The 24,524-nt window shown below is 49.2% G+C and overlaps 1 protein-coding gene across 1 annotated transcript in view; it reads right to left on the bottom strand.

Moving 5' to 3' along the window:
* Positions 1–1,713: 1,713 nt before the first annotated feature.
* The window catches only part of PDE6A (phosphodiesterase 6A), a 62,700-nt gene continuing 39,889 nt past the window's right edge, over positions 1,714–24,524 (bottom strand). The window contains exons 14-22 of the mRNA XM_047073694.1: positions 23,345–23,454; positions 21,770–21,857; positions 21,486–21,586; positions 20,959–21,066; positions 7,450–7,513; positions 7,119–7,193; positions 5,233–5,316; positions 3,499–3,646; positions 1,714–1,793 (exon numbers count right to left, since the gene is read on the bottom strand). Of these exons, the coding sequence (XP_046929650.1) occupies positions 1,714–1,793; positions 3,499–3,646; positions 5,233–5,316; positions 7,119–7,193; positions 7,450–7,513; positions 20,959–21,066; positions 21,486–21,586; positions 21,770–21,857; positions 23,345–23,454 (858 nt within the window). The remainder of the gene's footprint in view (positions 1,794–3,498; positions 3,647–5,232; positions 5,317–7,118; positions 7,194–7,449; positions 7,514–20,958; positions 21,067–21,485; positions 21,587–21,769; positions 21,858–23,344; positions 23,455–24,524) is intronic.

Here is a 24,524-nt window from a genome sequence, read left to right as displayed (position 1 = left end):
CTCTCTGAGTATCCTCATCCTGTGATCAATGGGGCTAGTGATCGTCTCTACCCTGTAGCGTTGGGAGGATGAAATTGGACCGTGAACAGTACCCAGGACATCACAGGAGGCACTTAATTCAACATAAGGTGCAGTCCTTATATGTGGTTCCCTTGGTGCTAACCAGAGCCCTATGAGAGGTGTGGCGAGGACTGTGACCCTCAGTTGGCAGACGGGGAGGGCTGAGGCTGGGAAGAATGGAGGGAACCTGCCCAAGGAATAAAGCCAGGACCGGCAGCAGCGTGTGTATTTCCAGGGTGACACCTCTCTTCTTTGCCCTGCCACTTAACCACTACATGTGGCCTGCCTAGGGACATGTCTCTTTAAAGACCCCTGCTCTGAGAGGGTCAACTTCCAGAAAGCAGAACATCTAGCTTGAGAGTTAAAAGATGAGGATTCAGGACCCACCTGTCTAGTGACATCTAAACTTGAAAAGTGTGAAACTTGTGGGGCACCTGGGTGGCTTAGTCAGCTAAGTGTCCCACTCTTGATTTCAGCTCGGGCCACGATCGCACAGTTCGTGAGTTCGAGCCCCCCATTGGGCTCTGTGCTGACAGCGTGGAGCCTGCTTGGGATTCTCTTTCTCCCTCTCTCTCTCAGTCCCTACCCTGCTTGCACTCTCTCTCTCTCTCAAAATAAATAAACTTAAAAAAAAAAACCCACTTAAAGGTGTGAAACTTGTTTGGACAAACCAACTAATAAAGACGTTTGTGCGACAGCAGGGGAGAGGCAATGAAGGATGGGTGTGGTCAGTTGGGTTCCCCAGAAAGCAGCCTCCGCAGTGGTCTTTGCAGGATGTTTATTAAGGGGTGCCCACGGGACCAACACCTGGGGCAGGGAAGGGAGCGGGGATGGGCAGAGGGAGAGGCCGAGCTGTGACGGAGCCCCGGCGACGGCCGTGGTGACCCCACCGAGAGTCCTGGAACTGGAATGGCCCTGTGGAGTTGTCCTGGGTTGGGCCAACACGGCCAGGCCTTAACACCTGGCATAGATCTGTCATGGGCGTGGGCCATCCGGGGAAGGCCGTGACCTTGGGTCAAGGATCTCCCTGCAGCTGCGGGAATCTCCGAGGGACAGCTGTGGGGACCGCACGTCCTTTACTCTTCAGGAAAGGGTCTGCACAGCTCATCACAGCATCGACCACCCCTCGATATGAGGTGTTCATTCGCTGCATGTGATAATGATGGGGTTATATTAGAAAACGCCCGGATGTTTTTAAAGATGTGTAATGGAGGAGCGAAATGATACATCTGAAATGTGCTGGTAAATACTTCAGGTAAGGGGCCCCTGGCTGGCGCAGTCTGAAGAGAAGACCCTTGATCTCGGGGTTGTGAGTTCGAGTCCCACATGGGGGGGTAGAGATTACTTAAATGAGTAAACTTAAAAACAAAATACCATCAAGCTGAAAAGAAAAATGACTTCAGCTAAGGGAAAAAATGCGAAAGAAATGGAAAAGGATGGGTGATTGGTTTTCGCGCAAGAGAAAAGTACTCAAAACTGAAAAAAAAATGATGGAAAGAAAAACCACTAGATAGGATGTAAGCTAAATTCTCGTTCCGCTTTCAAGTCCTAGGACTCTTTTACTTCTCAAGAAGGTTTTTGGGTTTCCGCCGGCTTGGGGGAATCTCTTTCCACGAGGGTGGGACCATTCTGGTCAGCTGATGCCCGGCTGGGCTACTGGATGCAGCAGGACTTGGATGCTGGTGCGCCCCCTGCTGGACCGGGGTTGCCCCCGGGCTGATTTCCCGCCGCCGCTGCGGACAAGAAAGAGAATACACCGGGTGAGAGGAGGCGCGCGCTTCCCTTTCGCCCTGGTTTAGACCAAGAGTTGCAAACTCGGGGGCTTTCGGAGGCCAACAGGTAACCAACCACACATGCAGAAGGCGAGCCACGTGTCAGGAGAATCCGAGGAACCAAGGCTGTTTCTCTACACTAAGAAAAAGGGAACCACTATGGTGATGATAAATGATCCACCAACACTCGGCATGCTGTCTGGGAGACAGCAGTGGGTGGTGTTGAGACGGTGGCAAACCAGAGCGATCCCCTATCCTGTCTAAAGGGGGCATTTGCCACTCAGCTCCAGCTAATCGTTGTCCTGCAGAAAAGCAGACTGGTGTGGCCAAATACTGATATATACATTTTTTTTTTCTTAAAGAAATGTTGGAGATTTGGATGTTCAAAATCGGAAATATCCCAGTTTTATTTATTTTTTTAATTTTTTTTCAACGTTTATTTATTTTTGGGACAGAGAGAGACAGAGCATGAACGGGGGAGGAGCAGAGAGAGGGAGACACAGAATCGGAAACAGGCTCCAGGCTCTGAGCCATCAGCCCAGAGCCTGACGCGGGGCTCGAACTCACGGACCGCGAGATCGTGACCTGGCTGAAGTCGGATGCTTAACCGACTGCGCCACCCAGGCGCCCCAGAAATATCCCAGTTTTAAAACGCGGACAGCAAATTCACGCGAACAGAATGCAGGCCAAACAAAAGACATCTGCAGGCTTCGAGTTTGCACAGAGCTGCCGCTAGCCCAAAAGATAATTTGCAAATGAGAAAAAGATGCCTCGTCCTCCGGACACTTTACTGCCATTTCTGGAAAGTTGTAATAACCGTACAAATCTATGATGACTGTCACGTATAGGACACTGGGGCCGTGCAGACAGCACGGCTTGCAAAACGTAAATGGTAGCCCCACATTTGCAGCCACCAGGTTAGAATCACCCCACGATGCCCCGAGCAGAACTGGAGCCATGACAGTGTCCGCGTTACCAAGGTGGGCAGAGGGGCAGGTGTGCAGAGGAGGGAAGTCAGAGGGGGGCCAGGACTACATGTCATGTCCCATGACGGAACTGGACCCACACAATCAGTAAAAGAAATGACTGGAGGGAGGGAGAATGTGCTCTCTGTTGGGAAGGGCTGGAGCAAACATCCCACTTGATTCTGGAAGGCAGGGCTGCGGCCACCAGGTGGAGGCTTCCACAAGGAGAATTGTGGTTCAAGGAAGAGCTTTCTAACACTGATACGGAATGAGGATGTTATGCATAGTAGTGAGCCCTCCATCACCGGGAGTGTGCAAGAAAGGGCTCGTGCTGGTATAGACACTACTCAAACATCAGACAGAAAGTCAGAAATAGGGCCCCTAAAATTCCTTCAAAGGTTTTCTCCCTTGCCCCTGGGGAGGGCTCTATGTCCACAGCCCTGGAATTGGAATCTGTCCTACACTGGTTGGGGGGCAGCCGGAAATCCTTGGTAGAAGGTTCAGTCTTGGGAACTAGGCTCTGCCGCTTACTAACTGTATGATTTGGCCAAGGTACTTCATGTCAGCAAGCCTCAGGGCCCCAAAATGCAGAATGAGAGCGATCAGAGGAGGTGGGGACGCCTGGACGGGCCCACACGTATGGGGCCCTGCGACCAGGCTGTGAGTGTTTAGTGGGTGGGGACAGGGCTCTGTCCACAAACCTTGCGTGCCTGCCTGCTGCTTCTGCTTCTCCTCCTCCAACACCTTCATCTTGGCATCGTACTCATCCGCGAGCGCCTTCCACTCCTTGCGGTTGTTGGTGATCCCATCCAGCATGGGAGTGATCTCCTCATGGAAACGGGAGAATTCCTGGAAAAGAGAGAGCCTCTGGCACGGGGGAGCGGGGGGGGGGGGGCATGGCCCAGGGTCCAGCCGAGGGGGAGGCACAGCTGAGAATGCCCAGCACGGGAATGAGCTGCCTGGGGCGGTGGGATGCTGACACTGGTGGGGGGAGGGCTGCAGTGCCGGGGCCCGTCCATCCCTCTCCTGCTTAAAACCCTCCTGTGGCAGTCCCCATGTCCTTCACCTGGCTTCCGGACCCCTCCAGATCTGCTGCCCTCTCCTCTTCACCATTTTGAACCCTCTGGGTAAGTAGAATCCCCTGTTAGAAGCTCCAGAAGCCTCTCTTCCACATCTCATTTCATTGTAATGACTCCCTTTGCCCGTCTCCCCCAGGGGCTGTGAACTTGGAGAGGGCAGGGACAGCGGCGCCTTGTTCACTGGGGTGAAAAGACAGTGTCTGGGGTATAAAGACACCAGAAAACATTTGCTGAATGAAATTGGGATTTGCGAAGGGGATTCTGAAAGTCTCTTAGCTCCAAGAATACAAATAATGCCTTGAGCACAGTACATTGCAGTTTATGGAGTGCTTTATCTCCATTGATCCCCAGATACTCCTGGGAGGTGGGAAAACGGGATGCATCCCTCCGGGATTTTCAGGCGAGGAAATCAAAGTGCAGGTTGATGGAGTAGATTTGCTCAAGGTGAGAACAGCAAATCCAGGGTCCACCGTGGAGTTCCGGCCAGAGTCGGCTGTGCTCAGAGCTGCCGGGTTTGGATCCAGTTCTGCCACAAACTGTGACCGCGGGGCGGTGACCTACAGAGCTCTGCCTCAGCCATCCTCGCAGGGCTGTGATAGCACACGGAGGGCACTCGGCCTCGCCTACCCGGTTTAATAATATTGCTGATGATAGTGGGGAGCACGGCGACTCTACCTTGTTGCTCGGAGCACCCCAATTAGCCATGTTATGACAGAGTGGCCCCTGTCTGCTCTGAGAGCATGTGCCCTTCTCCCTAGTGCAGCAGAAAGAGCCCTAAACCAGGGTCAGGCATCCCGGCTCTAGTCCCGGCTCGAGGCCGCCTCCAGCGACGCTGGCCCTGTCATTTCTCATCTCTGACCTCTGCCTCCTCATGTGTAACATGGCCGAAATAAAAATGACTAACGGGCGGTGGGTGGTGGCACAAATAACACAGAGTTGGGAGCAGTGGGTTTCCAGGAGGAGGACTTTACCCATGAGCATCGGCTCAAAGAAATCCCAGATTGTCTTTTGACAATTGGGCTACTTTGACCTATCACATTTCCACCAACCAGGGAAGTTAGGAGGGCGTGCATCCCATGGCCTCCCCCTTTCCTGTCTGAAACTGGGCTTCGTCATTTGTCCCCGTGGTACTGAGCACCTAGAGTGCATGAAGCCCCAGACTCTGGCCTGGGTACATTACCACTCAAGACCCCCGTTGGGCCGTCCTGAGGACCAAATGCCGTTGCAGATGAGAAGCTCTTTGTAAACTATCACCCGCTGGTCACCCACCTGCCAGGGTTTATTATTCCTGATGCTGTTGGGAATCCTGGGTTTATCAAGGACACCTTGCTGAGCCTGAGAAAGCAAAGGACCTACCTTGTAGACAAAGGTGCAGACAAAGTCAATGAAGCCGACCTGAAGCTTGGGGAGTTCATCTGCCTTGTTTCTGTCCATCATGGGCTGTCATGGAGGAGAAAGAGTTAACTGTACCCAGCTCCTCTTGGCATGATGCCAGGAGGGCATCTACCTAAGAAGCATTCTCTTTTTTTTTTTAATTTTTTAATCTTTATTTATTTTTGAGAAAGAGACAGAGTGTGAGCAGGGGAGGAACAGAGAGAGGGAGACACAGAATCTGAAACAGGCTCCAGGCTCTGAGCTACCAGCACAGAGCCCGACGCGGGGCTCGAACTCACAAACTGTGAGATCATGACCTGAGCTGAAGTCGGCCGCTTAACCAACTGAGCCACCCAGGCGCCCCTACCTATGAAGCATTCTTATTCACAACAAAACAAAGCAAAACAAAACAAAACACCCAACTAAACCTGAACTCATCAAGTTTCCGGATCTGACTAGCAGTTTGCAAGAAATATGGGGATAAAGGAACATATTAAATAACACCATGAGGGTGCAATCAACCAAATCCAGAATGTGGGCAACTACACAACAGAAGACCCACGGTCTTCAACAAATAAATACATGCCACATATATATTTAAAAAAAAAAAAAGAGGAGAAAATTGCTATGTATTGAAAGAGATTCGAGAGACATTAAAACCGGAGGGAATGTGGTCCTTTGACTGGATCCTGATTTGAACAAATCAACCTAATTATTTTTTTCACTCAATCAGGGAAAATAAACAGAGATTGAGGATTGGATGACCTTAAAGAATTATTACTAATTTTGTGAGCGTAATAATGGTAGTGTGTGTGTGTGTGTGTGTGTGTGTGTGTGTGTGTTTGCATACTGTGTGTGAGTTTCTTATCTCTCAGAGAGGCAAACTGAAGTATTTAGGGGAGAAGTGATAACATCTGGAATTTACTTTAAAATACTTCAGCCAAAAGATAAGAAAATGCCTGAGCTGGGGGCATAGATAAAACGAGAATGGCTGACTCTCACTAGCAGTTGAACCTGGCTGGTGGGGTCTCTAGGGTTCTTTCACTGGTCTCTCCACATGTGAAAACCTGGGAAAGAAAAAAGAAAGATCCAAACCGGTGGCCCCCTGCTACTCAGGTTGGGACGCTCCCTGCCTGCCTGCCCTGGGGCTTGCACAACCCTCACTGCCTGTACTCCCCCTCAGTCCCTGTCCAAGCCTCACGTGGGTGCCCCAGCGTGCCCTCTGCTCTGCCACAGGCTTCCCCCGCCCCCATCTCCATCAACGGCTCTGTCCCCAGAATGTCTCTCCCTCCTACCCCTCTTCTACTTCCTAGTCCCGCCCTCACTTGGCTAACCTCTCATGGGGGGTGGGGGGCGCACCCATCTCAGGTGGGGAGCCCACCGGCTGTCCCTGCCACGCCTGCTCTCAACGTGGATGGGTGCTCAGCTTGACCAGGTCCTCCCCTTGTACGCTCTGGACTGTTAGAACAGGGCCTGGGGAGGTGGCCCCCTGGACTGTGGGAAATGAAAGGAAATCTGTTTTGGGGTTCACTTGTCAATCTCTACCTGGCTGAGTGAGCCAGTACATTAGGGCAGGGTTCTCAGACTTCAGGAGGGCTTGTCGGTTAGGAGGGCACACATCTGCTGAGCCCACATCCAGAGTTCCTGCTGCGGTAGGTCTAGGATGGGGGCCGGGAATTGGCATCTCTGACATGTTCCCTAGCAATGAGGTTGATGGTGGCCTGGGGACCATGCCTGGACGACCGGTGTATTAGGAAAAGGTCATCTCTATGGTAAGATCACACATGTCTGTGTCAGGGGGCCCGTCTGTCTGTCAGGGTGAGATCACACACACCCCACATCAGGCTGACGCCCCATCCCCTACTCACGATGGGGTTCTGCTGCAGCACTGTGCGCTCCAGGTCACCTTGTTCCCAGAATTCGGCAGCAACCAGCAGAGCTACCTGCAACAGACAACCCCCTCAAAAAGTCAAGCCGCAGCCCCCATCCTCCTGCCCCTGCTCCCACCCCTCCTGGGGGCATTTCCAGCTCAGCAAACGCTTCAACCCCACCCCTGCCTCGCCACCCCCTTTGTTGGCATCACTGGAGAGGGCACTAAAGTGGCTTCCATGTCCTGGCAGAGGAGGAGGAGACGAAGCTGCACCGGCTGCTGTCGTGATGCTGGGACTTCCCTCCTCTCAGGTCAGGAGGGCTCCATACCTTACTCTGTACCTCCCAGGGCTTGGTGATGGCTGAGAGATCGCAGGCAGTCATCATCATGGCCCTGGACACAAGGACACCATCCATCAGCCCAGAGCTATTGAAGGCTGCAAGTGCGGGGCACCTGGGTGGCTCAGTCGGCTGGGCGTCCGACTTCGGCTCAGGTCACCATCTCGCGGTCTGTGAGTTCGAGCCCCGCGTCAGGCTCTGTGCCGACAGCTGAGAGCCTGGAACCTGCTTCGGATTCTGTGTCTCCCTCTCTACCCCTTCCCCCTCACCCTGAGGCTGTGTCCCTCCCTGTCTCTGAAAAATGAATAAACCTTAAAAAAAAAAATTAAAAAAAAAAAAAAAAGGCTGCAAGCTCTGGTTAATTTTAACTGTCTCTCCTCCCTCTGTGCGGGAGAGGGAGAGTGCTCCCAGGGCTCACCGGGAGTGAGGGGCTCACTTCTGCGAGGCATCTGGAGGGCAGGCTTTGAAGTCAGACGGAGGTTAAAATCCTGCCTCTGTCAATTACCAAGAGTTTGGCATGGGGCAATTAAACCAGCCTCTCTAAGCCTCAATTTCCTTATCTGTAATAATAATGGTACATGAAACGGGGGCAAGGTTGAATGAGATCATGAGATCTCACCTGAGAACATGTGTGTAAACCTTGGCAGAGTGCCTTGACCTGGCATGTGCACGATAGATACTGGCGGTTACCATGAACGTATATGGGGTTTTTATGATGTGACACAGACAGTTCTTGGCCTTTTAAAACATCCATTTCATTTAGATCTCAGCACCTCTTTGGAGTTCTTTCTCTCCTGTTTAGGAGAGACCGACGTTTCTCAACCTTTTTCTGGTCATTCTCCACCGTTCACATCAGAGAGCCTTTTCAGACATTTTTTCTGTATTCCCTCCAGCAGGAAATGTTAATACCATGGACACACTGTATATCTGTTTGGAGGGTCACAGATCACTGTAATATCTGAGGTTTTTTTGCTCTTCCACCAAGAACCGCTTTTTGCCCTCGGTGGGGTGATGATCACCCCCATTAAAAACGCCCGGCATGCCAAGTGCCACATCAGTCATTTCGAGGAAGCCTTGTCTTAAGAAGTAGAGGGAAGGATTAGAGAAGGAAAGGATTGAAAATTAAACTCTTTGGGACGCCTGGGTGACTCAGTCGGTTAAGCATCCAACTTCGGCTCAGGTCATGATCTCGCGGTTTGTGCGTTCGAGCCCCGCGTCGGGCTCTGTGCTGACGGCTCAGGGCCTGGAGCCTGCTTCGGATTCTGCGTCTCCCCGTCTGACTCTCTCTCAAAAATAAATAAACATTTAGAAAAAGAAGAAGAAGAAAGATAAACTCCTAAAGAGTTTCACAAGAATAGGAAGAAGGTTAAGACAGGTATCATAATCTAGGTAGGCACAATATAAGACAGACAAGGAGGGACACCGACAAAGCATTGGAGGACGGAGGGAATTTGAGAAAGTGTTCTGGAGAATGGGACGGAGTGGCATGAACGTCCGGGATGGGAATCCAGGGCATGTGGGGTGGACATTACATTCCAAGCTGGGAAGTGTAAGCGGTAGCCGATAAGCAACGGAGAGCTATTGAAGGCTGAGGGCCCAGCCGTGGCCTCTTCAGAGCCGTGCTGTGGGCAGGCACGTTGGCAATACCTGGAGGGTGGAACAGAAAGGAGAGGGTGGGAAGGAAGGAGGGGGGATCTGCCGCAGTGATTCAGGCAGGTGGGCCTGGTCTGCAGCCGTGCCTGCTGGCTGGGAGAGCCACCTTGGCGGGGTCAGCCTGATCTGGTGAGACTCGGTGGGCAGGGGTGCGGGAGAGGGGAGAAGGCTGGCGCCCTTGCTATTTGGACGATTTTATAAGTAACCAGCTGTATCTGGCATATTTTACAGAAGCTGGTCTGGGAAGCCTTCAGAATTACTCAAGGAACAATCTGATGCTTGCCAGAGGAGGGGGGCTGACGGAATGGGCAAAAATGGGTGTAGGGGAGTGGGAGATACAGGCTTCCAGTTATGGAGTAAGCTCTGGGGATGAAGGGCAGCACAGGGAGTACGGTCAATGGTATTGTAACGGTGCTGCATGGTGACAGATGGCAGGGACTATACTTGCAGGGAGCAGGGCAGAAGCTACAGACTAGTCAAATCGCTATGTTGTACATCGGACACCAATGTAACAGCGCATGTCAGCTATACCTCAACAAAGGGCCGTTCATGAAATATTAACAGGTTTAGTTACGTCTCATTAAGCAAACCCTCCAAAACTCGTGGAACTCGTTGAGTAATTAAGCTTTCAGAAATGCATACATTCCTTTGAAACCCCTTTATACTTTGGAATAGCTTCAAAATATGCACCCTATGCTTAATATCAAGTGTTGTAGACGTGTTATCATCAAATAAGCCAAGCAAATGCACGTTCGGCCACGCATACGAGAGTCACTGGCTCCTTGTTACCCGTCAGAGGTTAGGTGTCCCGAGAGCACGGGGTGTTTATTGTCCCTGGCTGGAGAGATCATGTGAATATCACTCCCACAGTTGGGGAAACATAACCTAAGTGTTTTACAGACAGAGATTGTGTGCCTGGGAATGGGGGAGCGGGGGCAGGTGAGGGGGGGGGGACTGAGGCCACCTGAGCGCCAGAGAAGCAAATCCAAAGCCTCGTGCCCTAAAGACAAGGCACTGTATTCACTTCAGCACCACCTCCTTAGGTGCTGTGGGGCCAAGGTGCCGCGCTAGGTTTCGGGCATCCAGAGAGGCTGGCAGAGAGCTCACAGTCACTCAGAGAAAAGATAGTAAAAAACTGTCATCACAATATGCTAAGTGAGATGGCAGAAAGAAGTACAAGGTGGAAGAGGAAAAAAAAATATCCAAAGGTGAGTGCAACTGGCTCAGCTCAGGGGGCATGCAAGATGGTGGAGAGGGGCCCTGAGGGGTGCATAGGAGTTCTCTAAGAAAGGGAACAGCGAGCAGCAGCGATGCGGTGGAGAGTATGCGAGATCGCCACAGGGCACAGTGTCCTGCAGGAGGTAGTTCCCTGCTCCCCAGAAGGTAGGAAGCCTCCATCTATCCACCCTGTACTGGTATGCAGGGGCCAGGCGGGGGCTGGTTCACAGGGTCCCTGCTCTCAGAGACCTTACAGACAAGTTGGGGAGTCACACATCCGCCACACAAACGAATGTAAACGTGTACACAAACAGGTGCTCTGAAAGAAAGGAATTCTATTCTAGGAGAATAGGTCTGAAAAGGCAGGGAGGGCTTCCTCAAGGAAGTGACCGGAGAGCTGATGTCTGAAGGCAGCGTAGCCGCGAATCTGGCAAAGAAGCAGGTGCGGAAACACATTCCAGGTGGAGACAGCAGCCAGTGCAAAGGCCCTGGTGGAAGGAAGCCGGGCACATTCAAAGAGCTAGAAGGTGGGAGGAAAGAAGCAGCAGGAAAGAGGGTAAGGTGAGGCCCAAGAGACAGCAAGGGCGGGACTGCAGATCCTGGGCCTTGGCAAGGGACCCTCTTCGTGCCTACAGCAACGGGAAGAGTTTGAACAGAAGGGAGAAGCAATCAGATTTGCATTTTACAGGGATCGCTGTGGCGTTAGTGTGGAGGGGACGGGAACATGGCAGGGAGCCCAGCCAGGAAAGCCTACAGGACCAGGGCCAGAAACAGAGGTGGCAATAAAAGGAAGTGTCCAGATAAGGCATTTAAGAAGTAAACTGGACAGGGTGTGGGGATAGATGAGACATGCAAAGTCCGGAAGAGGGAGGTGTCAGGATGGGGGAGAGCAAAAGACAGCAAGGCTACCACGCAGAGAAGAGAGCACGAGTAAGTCACGAAGGCTTTGTGTATGGAGACACGTGGGCCTCAGCCTCTGGGTAAGCGAGAGGCCTCGGGAGGAGGGGGGCGTCGAGTTGGCGGGAGAGCGGTCTATAAAAAGCCACGGGGGGCTGGGGAATCAGAGCAACTCGATCTCAGCTCTTCTCGACTTAATGTCTTTGAGCGTCTGTCTGTTCCCGTGTAAAGGGAGATAAATCGTATTAGATGGGACCATGAAATTCTGACTTTGTGGGTCAAACACGATCCAAAGGCAGCGATTTCACACGGTTCAAGGGCGTATATTCACCCTGGGGGGACTGTGGCCATCACATAAGATGATTCTGTCAAGTGCACACATTGGCCTCATCTTCATTACCATCAGCTTGATCACATTAACCGTTTTGTTTGGGGTCGCGCAGGTGTGTGGGGAGGGCTGATGGAAAGAAGCCGAGCTCCTGCTCACCGGGTCCATCCTCCAGGCAAAAATGTCCCTTCGGCTCCGCTGTGCGGCCCAGTGGCACTTGTCCCTGACCCTGGCTGCCCCTGCCCTGGAAAGCATCCCAGCCCACCCAGCCCAGGTGTTCGGACACTCCTGGAATTGCACCTGGCCTGGAGGGCGTGGCCTGAGGGGGAGCCCCTAAGGAAGCCTGGGAAAGCTGTGGGTGTGCAGGAGAGGGGGAGGTGGCAGGCTCCAGCCCTCGACCCTCCAGTAACGCCCGTGGAACACGAGGTAAGTCACGCAGTCTCCCAGGTCCTCACTCTCTCATCTGTAAAACACTAGCCGGAGAGCCGGCTTGTAAATGATTTCCGTTTTGCAGACCACGTGGGCTCTATTTCAACTACTCAGCTCTGGCATAGTGATGCAAATGCAGCCATAGGTAAGTAAAGGCAGAGTGCCTAGGGCCCAGGATACTTTAGGGGCCCATGAAAATGTTTGAATTTTAATTCCTTTTACTTAAAAAAAAATTTTTTTTTTATGTTTACTTATTTTTTGAGAGAGAGAGAGACAGACAGACAGGAGCAGGGACGGGCAGAGAGAGGGAGACACAGAATCTGAAACAGGCTTCGGGCTCTGAGCTGTCAGGACAGAGCCTGACACGGGGCCCAAACTCATGAACCAGGGGATCATGACCTGAGCCGAAGTAGGACCCCCCAACCGACTGAGCCACCCAGGTGTCTGGAGTTTTCATTTCTCTTAAAGCCAGAAGAAAAAAACAAAAATAATACAATAATGCTGAATATGTAAGAGTGAATTCAACCTGCATTATGTATCTTTATACCAACACAGTCCTAAAATATCATTTTTTAAAAACTTATTTAAAATTTTTTAAACGTTTATTTTTTGGGGGAGGGGGCAGAGAAAGGGAGACAGAATCTGAAGCAGGCTCCAGGCTCTGCGCTGTCAGCACAGAGCCCAACCTGGGGCTTGAACTCATGGACCATGAGATCACGACCTGAGTTAAAGTTGGACACTTAACTGACGGAGCCACCCAGGCGCCCCTTAAAAACTTATTTTAATGGTGGAAAAAGCCACGGAGGCAACAGTGCCTTAGGACCCACCGAAGTCATTAGTGGCCCTCTGTGGGAAAAGCAAGTGTTATTTATGGTTTCTGAAATTTGAACTCCTTACACTTTTTATCTGTCAGGAAATAGTCTTCTTCTTTTGATTCGTTCCCCCCACATATTTAAACACGTACGAGGCCCTTTAGCTCACGAGGGGAATGAAAACAGGCGGGCAGCTCTCACACCCCAGCACTAGAGAGGACCCCGAAGCCCTCCCAACTCACGGTTTGGTCAGGCTGCGAGGAGTGAAACCGGAAATTTGGGGGAGAGGGAAAGACTTTCATGAAGAATGGGCGGTCGTGCCCTCAGTCTGGAGTCACTTTAACACCTCGGCCCAAAGTAAACCTACCAAAGTAGGGTGGCCTCAGAACTAGCTGTGCAGCTGGAGGAAGTCAGTTGGTTTAGGATGTGTCAAGGGGTTAGGTGTGGACCTCAGACTAGAGGGGGCGGGAGCATAGGAGCCCTCCAAGGTAATCAAGGCACTTGGGGATGGGGGGAGCATTGAGTTCTTTCCTCACCACAAACAATTCTGACACCAACTTCGTGTCCCACAGTTCAATCCTGACGTGAACTGTCAGACTCCACGCGGTCAAGGGCTCAGTCCCCACAAGACTGCCCTCAGTTCAGAAGTCAGTCACAAGTATCACGTCCCCAAGTTACCTCACACGCTTCTATCCAACGAGGGTACAAAGTCGGGGGCTCCCACAAACACCGCCTTCAGATTCAAAAATTTGCTGGGACAGCTCACAAAACTCAGGGAAACTCATATTTACCAGTTCATGATGAAGGATACACTTCCGGTATAGCCAATGGAAAAGAGGCCTGGGAGAAGGTATGGGGTGGGGGTGGGGCGCATGCAGAGTTTCCACACCCTCTTCAGACTTGTCACCCTCCCAGCACCTCCATGTGTTGAGCAACCCTGTAGCTCTTTGCGTTCTTTTGTCCAGAGGTTTCTGCGGAGGTTTTTATCGTGTAAGCATTGGCCATCGGTGACTAACTCAATCTCCAGTCCCTCTGTTCTCCCCAGAGACTGGGGGTGGGGCTGAAAGTTCCAAGCTTCTATTCATGGCTTGGTCTTTCTGGTGATCAGCCCCCCTCTTGAAGCTCTCCAGATCCCACCCAGAGTCACCTCATTAGAACAAAAGACGCTCCTATCACTCTTACCACTCGGAGAATTCCAAGGATTTTAGAGCTCTGTGCCGGGGAACTGGGTACAAAGACAAAGACATACATCTTATCAAACCACAGTAAGCTCCCAACACCACTGCATGCTGTGAGCAGAACAGCACAGCACTCCATGCCCCAGCTCAGCCCCCGTGATAATCCATAAGCGAGGGTTATGAGGTAGGGTCCTTCACGCTCTTTGAGCAGATGAGGAAACTGAGGCACAGAGAGGCGAAGTTACCTGTTCAAAGTCACACTAAGCAATAAGTGAGAGAGCTGAGACTTGACCCCTGGTGCCGAAGCCCTTCGTGTAACAGCCACACTCTACCCAGGTATGAAGCTCTAATTATATGTCATGTATGGACCCCAAGTTTGCTTCAGAGCTGTGGCTTTCGGTCAGGGACTATTTTTGTCCCTAGGGGTTATTTGGCAATGTTCGGAGATATTTTTGTGTATCGCAGCTAAAGAGGAGGTTGCCACGGGCATCTAGTAGAGAGAGATCAGGGATGCTGTTAAACATCCTACAATGCACAGCTCTTTGCGACACAGAGTTGTCTCCAGACGTCAATAGTGTTCATAACTAACCTTAAGGTTGAGAAACCCTGCTTTACAAGTCTTCCAACATTCTACTCGGTGCCTACCTGAAGGATTTTGAAAACTGCTTACTTTCTTACGCGTTTTTAAGTTGATGACTATTTCATCATGAGCTTAAATATTTGCAAAGGGTCTAATTTGCAGCACATTGTAAATATTGGCATTTGAGAATGAAATTGTTACATCATTCTTTAAATACAGAGGAATCTAAAGGGCCTAGTAGTTTCGTATCAACCATCAGCCCATGATCCATTTAAAAATACACGAACAATGGGGCACCTGGGTGGCTCAGTCAGTTAAGCGTCTGACTTTAGCTCAGGTCGTGATCTCTCAGTTCATGAGTTCGAGCCCCGTGTCGGGCTCTGTGCTGACTGCTCAGAGCCTGGAGCTGCTTCAGATTCTGTGTCTCTCTCTCTCTCTCTCTGCCCCCCTCTCTCTCAAAAATAAATAATAAAACGTTAAAAAAAGTTTTTTTAAATACACGAACAAGCTTTTCTTTAAGAGTCTGGGGTTTTACATCTTTCCTTTTCACCATAAGCTTGTATTTCCCCTTGACTGCACTCACAGATTTTATCTTAATGTTTTATGCATGTGTGTATATGTAGATGTGTATATATGCATACCAATGAAAGCCTCTCAAGCATGTAAATACACGAAGTCTTTCACGGACCACCATCCCACACTTAATCTGCAACCAAATGTGCCCATTAACTGGAATGATATCACTGGAGATATTTTCTTTGGCCATAGGCCTTCAAGTATTAAAACCTTTTTAAACTAATCAATACAACAAAATATATTACCTGGCTTTAGAAATAATTATTAAATGCTCGAAGTAAATTTTTTTGGGAATTCATCTCTTAATGAGACGGGATGGGGCTATTTTTGGAACATCAGTTAATGAGTGTTTCTTATTGCTAGACTAAGATAGGACTTAGCATGTGTTTTATGCCAATTTTTTAATTTTTATAGACGCAAGTAATTAGAAGCCGTGGGACTGGAAGTTTTGTTATAGTGATGTCACCCAATTCTTTCAGATCAGCTGTGAAAAAAAAGTGTACTGTGATCATTATTCTGAATGATCTATCAGCTGACAATTCAATTCGGTTCTCCTTCAATTTTGTTTGAGGCAAACCTTAGAATCATTCACTTCCTCAATTTCTGGGAAGCATGCCATTAAGATTTCACTAAGGCTCCTCGTTATGACTATTAATTACACCGCTGGCACTTTCTCTGAGGCATTCTGGTTAAGCCAAGATACTCAGAATGGGTGAGGTCAATTAAAACATTATTAACTTAAATGTATCTTCCAGGGGCACCTGGGTGGCTGAGTCAGTTAAACATCTGACTTTGGCTCAGGTCATGATCTCGCGGTTCATGAGTTCAAGCCCTGTGTTGGGCTCTGTGCTGACGGCTCAAAGCCTAGAGCCTGCTTTGGATTCTGTGTCTCCCTCTCTCTCTGCTCTTCCCCCACTCATGCTCTGTCTCTCTCCCCTTCAAAAATCAATAAACTTAAAAAAAATAAACAAATAAATATATCTTCCAGTGTTATATTTTTTATAAAGTGCTTTTATCCTATAACAAGTTTTTTTTTAACTTTTTAAATGTTTTTTAAAAATTTTTAATGTTTATTTATTTTTGAGAGAGACAGACAGAGAGACAGAGCATGAGCAAGGGAGGGCATAGAGAGAGAACCCAGAGCAGGCTCCAGGCTCTGAGCTGCCAGCACAGAGCGGGATGCGGGGCTCAAACTCACAAACCGCGAGATCATGACCTGAGCTGGAGTCGGACGCTTAAACGACTGAGCCACTCAGGTGCCCCTTTAATGTTTATTTTTGAGAGAGAGACAGAGTACAAATGGGGAAGGACAGAGAGAGTGAGAGACACAGAATCTGAAGCAGGCTCCAGGGTCTGAGCGATCAGCACGGAGCCCAATGCAGGGCTTGAACCCACAAACCGTGAGATCATATCCTGAGCTGAAGTCGGATGCTTAACTGACTGAGCCACCCAAGTGCCCCCCATCCTATAACAGGTCTTAACTGTTCTCCTCAAAACTTAGAAGCTGCAGATTTGACTCATTGAACTTAAGGAAATGTTTGCCTTATAACATAATTGGAAATGCCCGTCAGTTACTGTCCACTAAAGCAAGCAGATCAGACTTGTTTTTGTTAGAAAGAATCTGATTTGCTTTTCCAACCCGAATACGCATGACTTTATTTTGTAAAGAGGGAGAAGAGTAAGAGAACCGACAGTGTTTCACCTCCGGGGCTTTCTTAGGAAGATAATATTAAGAAAGAGAGTGCTGACTCCCTTGAGGCCATCAGAGCCCCTGTAATTCTTGGAAGGCTTTGGGCTGAGAGTGAGGGTAGGAGTGGTTCATGTACCTCAGTTTGAAGACTTCCAATTAAAACTACCTTGGCTTTTGCAATCAGTGAAGTCCTGTCTCTGGCCATTTTTTTGTTTTGAAGAGAGAGAGGGAGAGGATGAGTTGGGGAGACGGGCTGAGGGGGAGACAGGGAGAGAGAGAGAGAGAGAGAGAGAGAGAGAGAGAGAGAATCTTAAGCAGGATCCACACCCAGCGTGGAGCCCAACAAGGAACTCCATCCCATGACCCTGGGATCATGCCCTGAGCTGAAATCAAGAGTTAACCGACTGAGCCACCCAGGCACCACCCCCTTCTTAACATATTATTATTATAATTTTTAATGTTTATTTATTTTTGAGAGAAAGGGGGACGGGCAGCGAGAGGGGGACAGAGGATCTGAAGCAGGCTCCGCGTTGACAGCAGAGAGCCCGACTTGGGGCTCGAACTCACAAACCGCGAGATCATGACCTGAGCTGAAGTCGGACACTTAACCGACTGAGCCACCCAGGCACCCCACCACCCCCTTTAAAACAAAATTAAATATTGTGTCTTGGAAACCCTCCCTATCATTCTTGGTAACGTCTGTATGACATCCCATTTGTATAAAAGTACTGTCATGTGGTTAACCCGTTCCCGCATCAGTGGTTATTTGTTTCCAGTCTTCTCCATGATTAAAAATAGTGCTGCAGTGAGGAGCTGTGTACAAAGGCACACACGGCTGGCACACGTGTGGGAGACTATCTGGAGGGTGCAACCGTGCACGTGGACTTGCTGGGCCAGAGGCTGAGCATTTACACATTGACAGGAAGTGCCCTCCACAGAGGCTGCCTCTGTTTACGCTCCCACCAGGGAATCGGACTGCCCGGTGCCTCTCGCTCGGTCCAGCGCGGTGGGCTAGCAGACGTTTTCATTCTTTGCCAGTAGGAAGGGTGAAAAATTATAGGTCGCTGTGGTTTTATTTTGCATGTCTCTGATTATGAGTAAGGTCATCACCTTTTCATGTTTATTTCCCTCTGTAATTCCTTTGCTGGGAAATGTCTTGGGAAAACGAGCCTTGTGCCCACTTTTCTAATGGATTAGTCTTTTTCTTGAATCGTATGAACACTGTGTTTCCTAAGGAAGTGAACTCTTCTTCTGTCAGCAGTTTCGTCGGATGTATTTCCCCAGCTCACCGCTTGCATTCTGACATCGGCTGTGCATTCTTGCGTGTGTTGTGCAGAAACCCCTCATTTTTATGTAGTTGAATTTATCAATCTATTTATGACTTCTGACTTTCACGTCACGCTTTGGAAAGCTCACTCTGAAATTGTTCCTTTTAATTCTACCATGCTTCCCCCCCGCTCATTTTTTGGGTTTGTTTTCTCATTATTTTACAATCCTTGATTCATCTGGAACTTATTTTGCTATGGGAGTGAGATAGCGATCCAGGCTTGTGATCACCTGTGGTATAATACAAAATTGCATTGGTCTTTGTTTCTGGTTCCTGGAACAAAGCTTCCCAAACTCTTGGAATTTCCCAAGTGACAGGAGTGTCCTTTATAGAGAGCCCACTGTGGGTTTAGGTTAATGACCATGATTTAGTGTGGGGTCCCTAGATAGGCTCAGGTGGGACTGGACACTAGCAAATCAGAGCAAATGGAGGCCTGGAACTTTCAGCCCCACCCATCAACCTCTGTGAAAGGCTGGGGGTAAGGGAACGGTAGATTGACTCTATAAAACTTGGACAATGCAATTTTCTGAGCCTCCAGGTTGGTGGAGCACCTCAGTTCCATAGACACAGAAGCTCCTGGGTTAGTGACCTTTCTGGACCTCGCTCCGTGTATCTCTTTGGCTGTTTTTCTGTATCCTTTATAATATCCTTTATCATCAACTGATAGATATTAGCAAATGTTTCTCCGAGTTCTGTGAGCTGCTCTAGAAAATTAATAGAACCCAAGGAGGGGGTCATGGGAACCTCCGATTTATAGCCAGGTGGTCAGAGCAGAGGTAGCAACCTTGACCTGCAGTTGGTGTCAGAAGGGGGCAGTCTTTGTGCGACTGGCCCTTAACCTGTGGGCTCTAACGCTACCTCCATACAGACCGTGTCAGAATTGAGTGAAATCGGTAGGACACTCAGTCTGGGTGTCCATTTCACCAAGAAAGGGAGGAAAAAACCCATCAGACTGCCTTACGGTCCCAACATCATTTGTGAACTTGTCCCTTTCTTCGCTGGTAAAAGATCCACTTCTAACACAGGCATAGCCTTCAGGGTCTGCCCCGTGGACCTGTCTTACTAATGCCTAGGACTGAACTGCCTTTAGTCCTTCTGGTTCCTATCATTACTCTTCTGTTTCAGAATTTTCTAGTCATTCTTGCATACTTATTTCTCAATAAGAATTTTGGAATTGCTTCCTAATGATCCCCAGAATAAAGTAGATGTATTTTCCTTGGAATCACCCTAAGTGAATAATTAATTAGGGAGAATAGACCACATTTAATATTAAGTGCCCCTAGCCAAGAACAGGGTGTTCTTTCCATTTGTTCAATTTTTCTGCGGTGCCACTTTGAAATGTCCAGTCGGGCAGCTCCTGGGAGCAACCATAGCCTGAGGGTGCCCCCTTGATCACTGGGAACAGGTCACACAGCTCCCCAAGATCAACGGATCTGCCTGGTTGGACAGCTGCAAGGCTGAGGGAAGGACAACTTGCGATTTGCCCCTCCTCCCTGAGCCTGTCCCAGCAGCCCCCTCTTCTCTGTTTTAGGGTCTTGCAACATTTGTGATTTAATCAAGCCTCATCTCCACAGGGGCATCTGGGGATAAAGCCTGATACTTCCTTGTGAACTGGTCAAGCCTGGTCTTCCCTGACCATCGATACCTAGGACTCATCACATGGGAGCCAGGGGATCATTTGGCTTGGGCCACATCATCACAAGAGGCCTCAAATTTACACTTCTCACCCCAACATCATTTGAGGTGACTCACAGAGGCACACAGAGGGAATTGAAAGAAGGTATTCATTAGAAAACTTAAATGTGAGTCCCATTACCAGACCTCATGCCAGCCAGGCACTATAAATCTGACATAAATCATGTACCTGATGTGTGAATAGCAGAGTTATATTGCAGGACATTGCCATATATAAAGGAATGCAAAAAAAATTGTCAGCATATTAAAAAAGATTTTAACGTTTATTTATTACTGAGAGACAGAGAGAGACAGAGCATGAGCAGGGGAGGGGCAGAGAGAGGAGGAGACACAGAACCCAAAGCAGGCTCCAGGCTCTGAGCTGTCAGCACAAAGCCCGACGCGGGGCTCGAACTCACAAACCGTGAGATCGCGATCTGAGCTGAAGTTGACACTCAACTGACTGAGCCACCCAGGTGCCCCTAAGCCTACATATTTTTATTGACACATAGATATCACTCAAATCATCATTGGTATAATGCTTGGTGTTTTGTCAAAACCTTTAAAGTTATATCACCTTACTACCAAAATTCTGACTCTTATGATAGAAATACTTCAAATGTGATGCTTTTTCTATACAGAGAAATAAAGCAATAATATTTTGTTATAAAATACAAAATATTGTTAATAAAATACATTGGTTTGTATTTTAGTGCAAAAATTAAACACGCACCATAATATCTGCAATTCTGTCTTGGCAAAGGTTTTCCTGGGTTGGAGGCCTCCTCAATGGAAGTGTCCCAGGGCTCTCTTGACCCCAGGCCTTGCTGCCCTGTCAGTGCAGCATCCCACTTTAGGACCCTGGACTTCAGAAAATCAGGGTTTGGGGTGCCTGGTTGGCTCAGTTGGTTAAGGGTCCAACTTCGGCTCGGGTCATGACCTCATGGTTGGTTAGTTCCAGCCGCACCTAGGGGTCTGCGCTGTTTCAGATCCTCTGTCTCGCTCTCTCTCTGCTCCTCCCCCCATCCCATGTGCACACGTGTGCACTTTTGCTCTCTCTCTCTCTCTCAAAAATGAACATTTAAAAAAAAAGAAAGGAAGAAAAGAAAACCAGGGTTTAAGCCCCATCTTAACTCACATAACAATTTCCTTCCGGGTCTGCTCCAGCATCATGTACTGTGTCCACTCCTGTTCAGTTTCATATGTCTTAGACTGATCCACGATCTTTTGGAACATTGTCCTCTTCCTGCAAAATAGACCAGTTCGTTGAAGGAGCTCATCTCAGAATAAGGCAACACCCCGGCTTCTAACACTGGCTGTTTCAGACAGAGGCTTATTAAAGCAACGTAATTAACAACAACAACAACAAAAGGTTTAACGAACCAAGGCCTGAGAATCAACACCTAGGTTCTAACCCAGACCCTGTCACCAATTTGTTGCCTGATCTCACTCAGCAAATCTCTTTCCCTAGATTTCAGTGTCCCGTGGATACAATGGGGGTAATAATACCGAACTCCCGGGGATGTACTCAGAGTTAATGTTCCACAGCACAAGTGTTACGCCCGGCACACAGTACATGTTAAATGAGTTAGAACTACGGTGTTTGTTATTATCACGTTCATTGTTATTGTTATTCTTGTTCTTAAAAAGGAAAGAAATACCAACTTGAAATACAGGGCAAGGTCTGTGGCGATGATTGCAATGTCCATCATGTGGATTGCATGCTCGTGCTGCCTGCGATTGAGGTTTTGAAAGATATTCAGGCTCTAAAGAGAAAATCATAGAAGAGATGTGATGCTGGCGGGCCAGCCACGCAACTACTGATGATGACCCCAGCTGTTTGGAGAGGCAGCCCAGGCCAATGGGAAGAGTGCTGCTTGGCCACACGGAGGCTTCTTGTGAAATGGGGGCTCACGGCAGCCAACGCAGAGGGCCCCCACCCATCCTACCTCATCTCTCAGCAACGTTTTGCCAAACTCCAAGTGGTGTCTTTCCAAGATGGAGGACCCATGGAGCTTGGCCAGTGGATTCTGGGATCTGAATGGGAGAGAAAGAGAGAGAGAGACACACACACACAGAATCAGCACGGAAGGGCCAAGAAGGAGGTTGAGCACATCATCCAGTCCCATCCCCTCCTAATTCTGCAGGCAGAGAGGCTGAAGGCCAGAAATGAGAAAGAGCTGGTCACATAGCGAGACCGCATCAGGTCTCCTAAGTCTCAGGCTTTAGTTTTCTCCACAACTGATTCTGAGCCTCTTTCAGTTACGATCTGTTGAATAGTGTGTGCCCCCAAAGCACAAACATACAGAATACCCCATGCAGTTTCAGGGATTTATGGATTCCCTGTAATCATCCGTGACATTGGCACTGGGCCATACTTTAAAGGTCACCAAGCCCTAGATGTGATACTTGGAGTTTTAGGGGAAGCCATTGAATTCCCACAAGCGATGTGTTTACGCATGTTTTATTCATTAAATATTTGTTGAGTGCTTACTAAGTGCAAGCACTGAGCTCAGTACTTAGCTTCCCGCAAGGTAAAATGTACACACAATCTCTAGCCTCAGATTGGACTGTTCTAGCGTCTATTTATGATTTATAGGCTGTGGGCCCCGGGCCGATCCTCTGTTTCCTCATCCATAATATGAGCATAACACTGGTCCCTGCTCTACCCAGCCTACACGGTGGTCGTGAAGGTCCACCAAGGCCGTGGTTCAAGGACCACGTTTCAGAGGCTGTCTGGAGTGTAAGCTCGATGAGGACAGGGGCTAGGTCTGTTTTGCTGCCATGGTACCTCCTTTGCCTACCTCCTAGGGCCTACCACACTCACACTAGGAGCGTTACAAAAGACAAAGTGAATGAATGAACCAGCATCAGTTCATATTCGTAACATTTGGCTTAAATGAGTTCAGCAGCTGGGGAAGGAGGAGAGGGAGGGAGTTTAATATATTACTGCTATAACAAATTACTATAAATTTATTGGCTTAAAACAATAAGCATCTATTATCTTACAGCTCTGGAGTTCAGAGTAAGATGCATCCACAGAGCTACTTTCCTTCTGGAGTCTGTAGGGGACAATCTGTTCCCCTTGCCTCCTAGCTTGTAGAGGCCACCTATATTGCTTGGCTGTGGCCCATCCTTCTCCTCTCTGAGGAGAAGCATCCTCTCTCTCTCTGACCTTCTGTCTCCCTCTTACAAGGACTTTTCTAACTACATGGGGCCCACTGGGAGAATCCAGGATAACCCCTATATTTTAAGATCTTTAATCACTCCTGTGAAGTCCCTTTTGAATACGAGGCAGCATAGTCCCAGGATGCAGGCATTGGGGCATGGACATATTTAGGGGTCATTATTCTGTCTATCACATGAGTTTACGCAGGAGGAAGAAGGGCAGGAGGAAGAAGAAAGCTGTGAACTGTGGGACTCCCCCTTAGCCAGTGAGTCAGTCTGTCTGAGAGCCTTTCAGATCTGGGTAATGAATCCCAGGAGTGGGAGGTAGAGGGGGCGGGCAGTAAGGGCCAACTCACTTCATCTGGTAGAGGTTGTTGGTGCCTCTGTGGTCAATGTCATGGCAGAAGGCAGCGGTGACCATAGCCAAGGCCTCTAGGTCTGTGAAGTACCGCTTCAGCTTTCCCGTCTGGAAGAGTAATCAGAGGGTGCCACTCACTCCTTTCTTGCAGGGGTGGGGAGCAGAGCAGGCGTGAGGGCCAGGGCCTGGTGCTTAGAAACACAGGTGTAACCTTGACTCTCTCCCTGGCACAACAGCATGACCAGATGTTTGGCTGGGACTGGGGGTTTTTCTGGGATGTGGGACTTTCCATGCTCTAACTGGAACAGTCCCAGGCAAATGAGGATGGCTGGTCACCTTACTCCTGAATGACCTTACATGGTCCCATCATCCCCCGGTTCCTCAGTATCCCAATCTGCACACTGGAGGAGGAGGGCATTGGACTAGATGGTTGCTGAGAAATCACAACTGTCAGGTTTTAGGATCCAGACAGTTTTTGAACATGCCCGGACTGGCAAAGCAAACCATCCAAACCGGTCTATAGTTTAAGCACAGCCCAGGAGAATCCTCCCTCACATACTGCTTGTTTATGCTGGGTGTTAGACTAAAGGGTGGGGAAGAGCTCGTGAGACGTGATGCTGACTCTGTGACTTTAAGAAATAAATCAAGTCTCTGTGGTATCACTGTCACCTTCTGTGGTGGCCTGGCCAGAATCCCTGCCTCCAGGCCCCAGTGCTTACTCTGGCCTGACCGTTCCAGCCGTGAGAGAAGAAATGCGGATGAGTGGGGCTGGACAAGGGCAGAGATTTGCATTGTAATCTGAATGGGACACACTTTTACATGAAATATCTCTGAACCGTCTGAGCCAAAACGGCTGACACAGGTACACATAGGCACGTCCATCCAAGGACGCTGGGGCAGTGTCTGTCACCGTGAAAGATCAAAGACCACCCTGTGTCTAACAACAGGGGGCTGGGCACAGAAATTATGGTATATCTGAACAATATAGGATACTATGCGGCCATAAAATTCTATCGTGGAGAAGCCTCGAAAACATTATGCTGGGTGAAAGAAGTCAGACACAAAAAGGCTAATACTGTACGAGATTACTTACCTGAGGTACTTAGGGTAGTCAAATTCATAGAGACAGGAAGGAGAAAAGAGGTCACCAGGGGCAGGGAGTGGGGAACGGGGAGTGG

The sequence above is a fragment of the Lynx rufus genome, unplaced genomic scaffold, assembly GCF_022079265.1.
Source record: "Lynx rufus isolate CCGP_SWC_20201006 ecotype Redwood Valley unplaced genomic scaffold, mLynRuf1.p SCAF_1, whole genome shotgun sequence".
NCBI lineage: Eukaryota > Metazoa > Chordata > Mammalia > Carnivora > Felidae > Lynx > Lynx rufus.
Note: the sequence above shows the minus strand (reverse complement) of the source record. Positions and strands in the feature narration are given on the sequence as shown.